At 42.9% G+C, this 12,078-nt stretch overlaps 1 protein-coding gene across 1 annotated transcript; it reads right to left on the bottom strand.

The window, feature by feature from the left end:
- Positions 1-1,275: 1,275 nt before the first annotated feature.
- Positions 1,276-4,018, bottom strand: LOC122539293 (histone H2A.Z). The gene is made up of 5 exons (XM_043673987.2): positions 3,943-4,018; positions 3,698-3,775; positions 3,303-3,416; positions 2,488-2,617; positions 1,276-1,770 (listed from the first exon to the last, which is right to left on the bottom strand). The coding sequence occupies exons 1-5, from the start codon at positions 3,943-3,945 to the stop codon at positions 1,709-1,711; spliced, it is 387 nt and encodes a 128-aa protein (XP_043529922.1). The 5' UTR covers positions 3,946-4,018; the 3' UTR covers positions 1,276-1,708.
- Between the last annotated feature and the right edge of the window lie 8,060 nt (positions 4,019-12,078).

Genomic DNA, 12,078 nt, shown 5'->3' with positions numbered 1-12,078 from the left:
GTTGTGAGGACTTGAATAGTCATCTCAGTATAGACAGACAGCATGGGAACATACCCTTCAGTCCAACTCATCCATACTGACATTTCCCAAGCGAGCCCCACTTGTCTGCATTTGGCCCATATCCATCTCAATCCTTAACAGTATATATGTCTAGATGCATATCTAGATCTACCACCATTCCACAGATGAACCATGTGGAAATATCATCCCTCAGGTCCCATTTATATCTTTCTACTCAAAATTTTGCCCTCCAGTTCTGGACTCCGAATCCCAGAGATGATCAAAAGAAATGAAGTTGTCCACCTTAACAAGCCTCCCAGGGTTAAGTCAATCAACAGTAAGACACTTTGAACAGTGGCCTTTCATACAAATGCTAACTAGAATAAATTAATGTTCTGATGCAAGACAAACAAGCAGAAAGTAAACAAAGTTTCACTGATTTCATTTGCAATCCTGGTATTCATACTTACATTCAACTGCTCACTGTCTAGTACAGACTTGATGACAAACTTTGACATCTTAATCCAGCTACATTTCAGTGTATTGAAGTTATTCCCATGATTACAAACACCCATACTTGAATTTCACCAGTGTAGTAACTCATCACCAACCTCTGAAGAAACTAAATTATCTTGTTACAGCCTTGGAAAAAAAACAAACAGATAGGAGGTCTTTGACTATGATTGGTTTGGAGTAAAAAGAGTACGAGCTGTTTGATGGGGACCATATGGAAGGAAAAAAAATTCACATTCGAGAGATAGTTTCAGGACAAAGGCAAAGAAACTAGTCAAAGCATCTACAGGGCAAATTGAGGAAAAATTCTTTGCATGTTAGTTAAGTAATTAACAGGCAGAACATGGCAAATTATGAAGGAGCCAAGAGAGTGAGTTGCCATTGCAACACAATTCTCCCCCCCCCACACACTGGGCAAGTCAGGTTCCACCCCCAGGGAAGTTGAACAGTAAATACCATGCAATAGTTGGATAAAAGCAAATCACTGCAGATGCTGGATTCTGAAACCAAAAGAGAAAATGCTGGAAAATCTCAGCAGGTCTGGCAGCATCTGTAAGGAGAGCGCTGACTTAGAGTCTAAATGACCCTTTGTCAAAGCTTTGACAAAGGGTCAGGTAGACTCAAAACGTCAGCTCTTTTCTCTCCATCCAACAGCTGCTGCACCATTCAACCCAGACAAGATAGTCTTTATTGCTGGGCAAACTTCATTTCCATGGTTAACCGCAGAACTCTTGCATTCTCAAAAAACAACAAAACACTAGACAGCTTTTAATACATTTTATTGAAAACTTCATACACCAATAGACAGAACAAACAGTCAGAACAAACCATCTGGATTTAAATCTACTTCAAAAATAAAAGTCATACAAGCAGTGAGCTCTTCCTGCATTTAAAACACTGCAACAGGGATGCTATGAAAAGGCAGTAACCAGGAAACAAATCCAGGTCACCTAGATACAGTCCCACCTTGGAGGATATGGTCCCAGATTTGGCTTTCCCAGACTAGTGCACACGGAAGTTTGATTGAGCTTTATTTTAAAAAGACCCCTCCCCGAATACTATTGAGATAAAAATGTCTATGCAATCACATTTCAGAAGTCCAGTGTCTTTCCAGTCAGATTCCTCCAACTTTCTACATCTGATTATTTGGAGATGGAGTCCTGAGTATAACGAACCAAAAAGGAAGTTTCCATTATCAAACAGTCTTCTGTTGTCCTTTTTTGCCAATCAGGGATTTATGAATGTGAGGAATGACTCCTGGAATACAAGATAAGTGAGCAGTGAGGACAGTCTGGAAGCATAAGGTTTTGCAGGGAAGGGGAAAGAGGAGCAAAAAATTCAAATACCCAAGTGAACAGCGACAGGTGTACAGCATAGAAACTGACCCTTGCATCCAACAAGCCCATGCTAACCAAATACCAATCAATCTAGTCCCATATCACTCTTAAACCCATCCTACTTATGTACCCATCCAGAAACCTTTCAAGTGTTGTAACTGTACCAGCATCAACCATTTTCTCTCATTCCATACATGCACCACTCTGCTTGAAAGTAGCCCTTAGGTATCCTCTCACCTTAAACCTAAGCCCTCTTATTTTGGACTTCCCGACCCAAGGGAAAAGACCTGTCTATTTACCCTATCCATAACAGTTATGATTTTGTGAACCACTACAAGGTCATCCCTCAGCTTCCAACACTCCAGGGAAGTTGGCCTCAGCCTCTCCCTACAACTCAACCTCCAACCAGACAAAATCTTTATAGTTTCTATTTACTTTTCAAGTGTCACAGCATCTTTCTGATAAGAGGGAGAGCAGAACTGCACAGTATTGTAAAGGTGTCCTGTGCAGTCACAACATGACCTCTACACACGATGCTGACCAACAAAAGGAAAGCATGCCACATGTCTTCTTCACTATCCTATATCTATCTATAAATTCACTTTCAGGGAGTTATGATTTAAAAACGTTAACTCACCACCACCAGCAATTGTAGCCTTGATTAAGGAATCCAACTCTTCATCACCACGAATGGCAAGTTGCAAGTGGCGAGGAGTAATGCGCTTTACCTTCAAGTCTTTGGATGCATTTCCTGCAAGCTCTAGTACCTAGCAGAAAGGCAAACCAGAAGAAATAAAATATAGAGTCTCGTGGCTAAGAACTGATCTAATTGAATACAATCAAGTGAAGGGCATAATCAGAGTCATAACATTGAAATCAAATACAAGGTAATAAAACAAATTGCCAGAGAAACGCAGCAGGCAACATCTGGAGAGAAAGAAATTAATGTGCAACCCTCAATGCATTTTTCACCGAAGGAGTCAGTGAAAACTCAAAACTGAGATTAGTTGTCGAGAGGGGTAGGGACCAAGGATGACGGAACTTCAGAAGAGTCAACCAATGGTGGGGATTTTTTAAAAAAAACACAAATCCAAAAGTTCGAAATGCAACTAGACTACCAGCTGCTATAAATAAAATACCACTCCCAAAGGGCATGAAAAACAAGCCCGAATCAAAGTAAACATATACAGCTGAACCGGAATGTAGACACAAGAGAATCCTAAAGCAGATAAGGCATGGTCGTTCCGCAGTTAATTAGATACGTCTGATTTATCCTTAAACCTCAACAAGGGACAAGGTGATGACTACCGGAACCTTCCATTCAGCACCACAACCCAAGCCGGAACGCTGTCCTCGACCCACACCAGGCGCCAGCAGCCCGGAACCTTTCCGGCGACGGACCTCGCGTCCATGGAGCCGCGGCCTATAGCGCTCCCCAACCCCCACACTCACCTCGGCCGTCAGATACTCCAGGATGGCCGCGCTGTAAACCGCCGCCGTGGCGCCCACCCGCCCGTGGCTGGTAGTCCTGGACTTCAGGTGCCTGTGGATGCGACCGACCGGGAACTGCGGAAATAAAAGGAGGTCAGAAAAAAAAACCAAGACGGCGGTCAGGAAAACAACCGAAAGCCCGCGACGTGAAACAATATATTTATGTGTCGGGGGGTGTGAAGAGACTCATTTCCGGCCGCAGCCAGTTCCCGGGGGAGGAGGGGGAGGGGCGTGTTAAGAAATATCGTGAGCAGCGCCCGCCCGCATTCACTTCTGTCGCGCGGGGCTGGCCCCTGATGCAGCCGCCCGCTCCCGCAGTCAGTCAGCGGGAAGGAAGAGGAGGAGATCGCACTGACCTGGAGGCCTGCTCGCTGCGAGCGGGAAACCGCTTTGGTCTTCGCCTTGCCGGAGTCTTTACCCGCTTTACCGCCAGCCTGTCAGAGAATAACAACAACAGCTGAGGTTTAAAAAAAAATACGATGAGATTAGGAATAAAAAACGGTGCTTGTACCGTCGTCGAAATTATTGCTTTCTTTTGAACTGCGGATTTATTATGTATGCGTTTTCTTTTTAAATTTTACAAAAAATTTTGCTCCCTCACCATCGCCGCCTCGTGTCCTCCAGGCCCCGATTTTCAAACCGCTCTGCGCTCCCGCCCCGGCGCCGCTCCTATTTATAGCCCGGCCCCTGCCTACATCCGGGCCTCAGGCGGCCGAGCGGCGGCCAATAGAAACGTTGGCGGGAGGCGCGCGCGCGCGCCGCCAGTGAGGGTCGGGGTGGGGGAGGTGGGAGGTGCGCGCGCCGTGCTCGTCCGCGCCTCCCTTCCCGGTGCACGTGGTGCCCGCGAGCCCTGTGCAAAAGCGCCAGGGACTTTGTCCCAAGTTGCATGGCATTTTAGACAATGCGCTTCTCCATGGACAGCGCATGTTGCAAATCTGCAACAAGGACGCAATCACAAGTGCTGGGGAAACGCAAAATGTGTGGAAAGTTAGCATTTCCAGTCCTTGAGACCCTTCCTCAGAAAAAAATACACCTCTTTCCCTGATTAACTGCCTAAAGAAAAAGCTGGTAGGGGAGGAAACTCATTGAAGCCATTCAACAAGTTTTTTTCCATGAGCACTTGAAATGCTATAACATGCAAGGCTTATTTTGGGGGGTGGTCTGGTTAAGTGGTAATGTCCCTACCTCTAGACCAGGCATCCTGGGCTCAATGAGGAGAAAGTGAGGTCTGCAGATGCTGGAGATCAGAGCTGAAAATGTGTTGCTGGAAAAGCGCAGCAGGTCAGGCAGCATCCAGGGAACAGGAGAATCGACGTTTCGGGCATAAGCCCTTCTTCAGGAATTCCTGAAGAAGGGCTTATGCCCGAAACGTCGATTCTCCTGTTCCCTGGATGCTGCCTGACCTGCTGCGCCTTTCCAGCAACACATTTTCAATCCTGGGTTCAATTACCACCTGTCCCAGAGGAACATCATAACATCTCTGAACAGGTCGATTAGAAAATATTTAAAAGTACGGCAGATGCTGGAAATATGAATAACAAAGTGTTGCAATTTTGGCAGCCTTTTGTGGAGAGAGAAACAGAATTAATGTTTTTTGTCTGATATTGACTCATCTTTGAAGAAGAAGAATCATATCAGACTAAAAATGTTAGCCTTATTCCAATCTCAGAACACTCAGAGGAGAAACTCAGCAGGTCTGGCAGCATCAGGAGCAAAAAATACAGTAGTTTCAGGTCTGATATGATTCTTCAATGAAATGAAGAAAAATCCTAACTGGCTCAGTGCTGAGTTTCTCCAGCATTGTTTCTACTTACAGCATAGTTTTTTGAAAAACTGCTTGCAACAATATTCTATCATAAAGACAAAAAAAGGAGTCATGTCAATATTGGGGAGACCATACCCTTGAAAAAAAGCTATAATTTCAATGTTGACACATAGCAAGAGTCCATGCACAAAGAAAGATTTGCACTAACATTGTATATGAAATGACTTGGATTCTTTCAGCAGTCTTTGCAACCTGAGAGAGAGCTCCAAAGCACTAAAGAGCCAAAAAAGTATTTTGGAAATGCTTATGCAGTTGGGAGTACAGAAATGATAAATAACCTGTACAGTGCAAAAATCCCATAGTACAATAAATGGTGCAGACAGTGCTTTTCATGATGTTAGTTAAGGGACAAATGTTGGACCCAAGACATTGAGAATAATTCCCTGCTCCTCTTCAAAATAGTGCCATGGGATCTTTTACATCCACTTGAAAAGTTTTCATCTAGAAGATCAATACCTTGCTCCAGCTTGAACTTCATGTTCTTTCCATAATTCAGGTAGTGCTCAGCAATGTGTGATCCAAACATCCAATCATAGGGTCAGAGAGTCATTCAGCATGGAGCTGACCCTTCGGTCCAACCAGTCCATGCTGACCATAACCCCTAACTCATCCCACCCACCTGCGCTTGACCCATATGACTCCAAACATTTCTTATTCATAGACTTATCCAAACGTCTTTTAAACATTGCAGCTGTACCTGCGTCCAACACTTCCTATTTAAGTTCATTTCACACACAAACCATTTTGTGAAAAAAAGTCTTTCAATCTTTCTCCTCTCACCTTAAAAATATGCCCCCTACTCTTCAAATCCTCTGCCCTAGTGAAAAGATACTTGCCATTAACCTTATCTATAATCCCTCATAATTTTATAAATCTCTAGAAAATCATCCCTCAAAATACTAAGCACCAGCAAAAATTGTCCCAGTCAATCTAGCCTCTCCTTATAACTAAAACCCTCAATTCCCAGCAACATCCCAATAACTTTTTGCTGAACCATCTCCATCTTATAAAGGTCCTTCCTATAGCAGGGTGACTAGAACTGCACAAAAGGTCCAGAACAGTCCTCACCAACATCCTGAACAACCTCATCATGACATCCCAATTGATTGAAGATGGCAGCAGAGTAGCAGGGCTGCGTGTGGGCTTTTGCCTGGGCCTCATTCGTTCCCATGCTTTATTCCCTTTTTTTTTAAAACTTCTCTTTTTCTTTAATTTCTTTTATTTTCTTTGCTTTGGAGTGGGTTTATTGGTGAAATCGGCATGGCAACTAGAGTGGGCCATGCATGGATTGGCAGCTTCTCCCATTGGCTGGAGACAGCGGTGGTAGCAGCAACAGGGACATCCTCCCATATTCGGGGATGGTGGCGGCAGCAGTGGCAATGCTCCTCCAGTGAATAGAGGCAACAGCAGACTTGAAGACGGTTGTACCAGCAAAGTGATATTTCAGAGGCAGGCTGCCGGAATGGAACTCTTGGCAAGATGGCGGCTGCAGCCTGGTCTGACAGCAGAGCCATGGACTCCTGGTTGCAGTAGGCCCAGAGTGAGGACTCCTGGCGTTGCAACAGGAGTACCTGGTGTGAGAAACAAAAGCTCACTCACTTTAATAATTTCAGTCCGAGACAAATATCTGAATCCGCCATTTATTTATACACCTATAGGTGGGTGCCCTGTCTCATTACCAGGTAAGGTAATGACAAAATGCACACCAAATCCAACAAACTCTCGATATTTATACAGTTTGAATCCCCATATTTTTCCTTATTCCATTGTTTGTTCCCTGCTTCGCTTACGTCACTCATTTCCTTAAGACTGATCCCACAACTTCTGTTTATCCTGTTTTGTCCGTGACAAACTCTTATCTCTGACTCCCATAAGGGTGTTTGACGTCAGTCTATTATAGATTATTGATTAGGCATATCTTTTCTTCTATCAGCATCTATTTCCATCCAGAGGCCACTTTGACCTCTTTAATTAGGGTTTGTTCCTGTGTCTCTGTACAAGCGAGGAGAACAGATGTTTTCCTGTTTGCCCATATATCCACAATTGTTCTGTATTCATGTCTCATGCTCACATATCCTTTCTTTTTGCTGAATATGTATTTTCTCATTCCTATTCTGTATCAGAATTTATACTTGCAGAAATAACATTAATTCATTTATATCCCACAATTTCCCCTTTTTCTTTTCATTACTATCTGTTATCTTCTGCATTTTTGTCTCTTTTTTTTTTCAACATTGTTCCCAAAATTCGCAAGCATCATTTCAGAGATTTCATCCATCTTAGTCTCACTCATTTCCTTATTATTTAGTTGATAAAGTTCCTCTGTCTGATTCCCCTCAGGGGCATTCGTTTCATCAAGGCTGTTTCAATCAGCCTCTGGGTGAGCCCTCGTATACAGGGTATGACACAACAGCCAATGGCCACCAATACCCCGACTACTACTATCAGGGAAGTAAGGATAAAAACCACCACCCCCTTTCTCTGCTAAAATCATATCAAGGGCTATTCTATTTTCCCATGCTATCCTACTTGTCGCATCAAGCTGTTCTGATATTCCTTTAACCGCCTCTCTCGTATAATTTTATAAATCGCTGTTGATTATAAAAAATGTAATTTATCCAGTCTACATTTTTATTAATTGTTACCCACCAAAAGAGAGCTGACTCAAAGCCTGCTGCAATCTGGTTACGAGCCTTGAATTCAGGTACTCCCCTAGGGACTCCTACTGAATCAAGATAAATCCCGTCATCAAAAGAATTATCTAACAGTAATCTCTTACCCCTTCCCTTTTTCCCTACTATCTTTTCCTTCTCAAATGCCAGGGTAAATGGAATTGCCAATTGTACAATTGCGCATATCCCTCTCCAATCCGGAGGTAGGGTGGGTCTCAATATTTTTCCTCCACAGTACCACCACAGATCCGCTCGGGGAACCTTTAGTGCTGAGTAGTTCCCTCCCTTCTCCGTTTCGGTAACATTCTTAATCTCTGTACATAATTTCAGCTCCCCCAAATCTCTCGACCGACTCGTACCTCGCTTGTGCACACATGACGTGTGATTTCCAACTGCGGCGGAAAATGTGGGGGGAACTTTTGCATCTTTCTCCTCCAAGGGAGGGAATATCAGAGATAGGGAGGTACAATTCCTATCATTCCATGCAGTCTCATCCTGATACAGGGCTATCATACATTTCATGCCCTTCCTGTCTCGCTTCCACCCAAGCGGAAAGGGAACCACCTGGGCCACTGACCTATCGGAGGCACATGCATAGCAATTGCTTTTGTTCAGACTTTTTACAGTATACTTTACCCATTCAACCCAGGCATTTGCATCCCCGTACCCAGTCTCTATCTCGATGGTCTGTTTCAAATCCTTTACCTCTATAATTTTTACTACTGTAGGATCATTGGGAGGGGTGAAAGGTTGTATCTCATGACCCAGTAATTCTACCCATTTTTCCCTGTCCTATGCTAATTCGAAAACAACAGCCCACAAACTCCTTCCTATTTGCTTTCATTTCAATCCCAAATGTTTCATTTAATTGTACCTCATAAGTGCCACCTCCCAAAACCGCTCCGTGCCATGTGGTTTTTCTTATCGTTAAATATATGGGGTTACACTTTTTATCGGGACAATCGGTGCTGGTTGAAAGGGGGCCCGGTGTATTGTGACAAGACCATTATACCAGGTACCATCCCCGAGGCCATCCCCATAGGACTTAAGATGTATCTCTGAGTTGCGGTATTGTCTCTGATTAGCTACATTCCCACAATTTACTAAGCTACATATATCAGTGTCTATTACTTGTGGATTATCAGACTCAGGAACCATTAATAATCCATATGAAAATGATATGTGACAAAATCCTAATACCAAGAGGGCTAGCATCATAACTCTAAGCATTCCCAGTATTCTGATCATTATGCTAGAACACAAAAAGGCTTAATATACAATCTTACAGAAATAATCCCGCGCTCGCGTCGCCACTGTATAGTCAATTACTCAAAGTCTCTTTAGTCTGAGTTTCAGCGGGTCTTGCGTTGATTCGGCTGTCCAGACTTCTTCCTCAACTGGAGGGTCCACTGGCCCTTTGATCCGAGTATAATGAGTCCAGCCTTTCTCCACCGTCCTTATTGCCGTTTCGGTAGTCAAAAGAGCCTGGTACGGCCCTTCCCAGTCTGGCTGCAGCTTAGTCTCTGTCCATGATTTTATTAAGACCCAATCTCCTGGCTGGATGGGATGAACAGCAAATTCAAGGGGCGGAGTCTGTGCCAATAGACCCTGTTTTCTGAGGAAAGATAAAGAGGAGGACAAGCCCAGTATATACTTCTTTAAAAACAAATCTTTAGTTTCGGGAATTGGCAATTCTCCCTGCGTTCCCAGATAAGGTAATTCAAATAAGATTTCATAGGGGGATAGTCCCAAATCTTTCCTCCGCCAAGGGACAAGCCCAAAAGGCATCCTTTAAATCTATCACACTAAACCATTTGTGATCATGAGGGATCTTACTTAATAACATATAGGGGTTTGGCACTACTGGGTGCCTGACCTGCACTATCCGATTTAATGTTCTCAAATCCTGCACCAATCGATAAGTTCCATCAGATTTCCGCACTGGTAGAATTGGGGTATTATAAGGAGACATACATGGCTCCAACAAACCATCTCTAATCAGTCCCTCAATTACTGGCTGCAGTCCTCGTTTACCTTCTATGGAAATAGGATATTGTCGTTCACAGACAACGTCCCCTTTCCGTTTTAAATTTATTGTAAGGGGAGGGATCTGTAGTTTTCCACGATTCCCTTCTCTAGCCCATACAATAGGGTCTATCTCTCTCTCTGCATCCTCTGTCAATATTGCCAGTTGTACAACTAATTCTTTTTCCTGAATTTCAATCTCCAGTCCTAAAAGGATAATTAGGTCTCTCCCCAGTAAATTACTTCCTATATCAGGGATATACAGCAGTTCCCCTGTGATCCTATCCTTAGGACCTTCTATCATCATAGGTTCAAATACTGGAACAGTAAATCCTTCCCCTTTCACCCCCGAAACAGTAATTGACCGTGTAAACATTTCTACTTTCTTTGGTTTAAAATTCAACGATGACCGTGCTGCCCCGTATCTACTAGGGAGATTACCTCCTCCCTACACAGTCCCACCTTCAAGTTTATCAAGGGTTCCTGGTGGGCCCCCGAGGGCAGGAACCCCTGACACCCCTATTCTTCATCATAATTCATAAGCGAAATTGCCTTTTTCTTCCCTTTGTAGATCAGGATACTCCCGCTTAAAATGCCCTATCTTTCCACAATAATAGCATCCTTCCTGTAGCGACTTCCATCTCTGCCCCTGTCGCTCAAACCCTCTATCAAATGTTCCCCCTTGTCCTCTCCCTCTTTACAAACACTTTCTGTGCCTCTCTCAACAATTCATCTAATGGTTTTTCACTCCATCCTTCTATCTTCTGTATCTTTCTCTGTATGTCTGGCCATGCTCTTGTCACAAAATGTACTTTCAAAAGACCCTGTGCCACTGGGTCCTCAGGGTTCATTCCAGAGTATTTCCGCATTGAGTCCCTTAATCTTTGCAAGAAAGCTGAGGGAGTCTCATCTTTCTCCTGTCTAATTTCAAAGGCTTTAATCAAATTCTGTGACTTCGGAACTGCCTCCCTTATTCCTTTTAGAATCAGGTCTTTCAATTCCCTCATTTCTTCTCTATGCTCTGGGTTTTGGTTTTCCCACTGGGGGTTTCTGAGGGGAAACTTCATCTCTCCCTGTCCAGCATCCCCATCTCCAATCGGGTGTTCCCTGTCCCATATTTTAATGGCAGTTCCTCGTACAAGTCCCCTTTCCTCCCCAGTAAATAATATATTCAAAATAGACATTAATTCAGCCCAGGTATACAGACTGGGCCCCAAAAATTGAACAATTTGTTCAGACAACCCCACCGGATCCTCAACCAGGACCTCCATTTCCTTTTTAAATGTTCTGACCTCCCCATTGGTGAGGGGGGCACTTACAAACCCAATCTCTTTGTCCCCTATGGGCACCTCCCAAAGGGGATAAGTCGTTACGTTTTTCCCCTTTTTCTTTTTTTTAAAGAAATATTGCAATATTTCTAGCTCCCCATAACTTCAAACACCAATTCATCAATTACTGCTTGACTAACCTTCAAAGCCTGTTCCTAACGTATAAATATATTTATATATATTTACGTTCACTTCTTCAGTATTTAATAGTCAAAATGCAAAATGCATACAGTTCCCAATTTTACAATTCACTGTAATTACCCAGTTTTAGTCCTTTAATTTAGATCCAAAATTAGTTTTCTTAAATAGTCCTGACCAATCATTGCTCAATTACAATACTATAGGTCGTAAAATAATCAGAACTTGCCTTAAAAGAATTTGTCTACTCAAGTTATTTTAAAAAAAAAACTTCTAATGCATGAACAATGGCTGAATCCAAGGTCACAGATATTAACCATAGAATTTTGCTTTTACTACAATCTAATGTTGAACTGAAACTTCAACTGTCCTCCATAAATCGCTTTTATGTAAAGATAAAAGAGATTAGTTAGAAACTGATAGTAAGGCAGTCATGATCTGTAAAAAGAACAGGAGTTATCATTCCTTTTTTTTTTCATAATCACAATAGAATCCTTAACCTTAAAAGAAATCATGTTAAGTTTCCATAACAAAATCAGATTGAAAACAGTCCTGGAACACAAGCTCCAGGGAATAAAACACAAACATTCAATCACCAACAAACAAATGTTCACTCAAACCAAATCACAAAGGGTTAAACTTCCTACCAGCTGTACAGCTCTTTTCATTCTCTCTCTCTCTCTCTCACACTCTCTCTCTCTCTCTCTCTCTTTCGCACATTGACATATAAACTCAGATATTCACAAACC

Source organism: Chiloscyllium plagiosum, unplaced genomic scaffold, assembly GCF_037043375.1.
Source record: "Chiloscyllium plagiosum isolate Xiang-an unplaced genomic scaffold, Cpla_swu_hap1 HiC_scaffold_36, whole genome shotgun sequence".
NCBI classification, from domain to species: domain Eukaryota; kingdom Metazoa; phylum Chordata; class Chondrichthyes; order Orectolobiformes; family Hemiscylliidae; genus Chiloscyllium; species Chiloscyllium plagiosum.
This window is presented reverse-complemented; position numbering and strand designations above follow the sequence as displayed.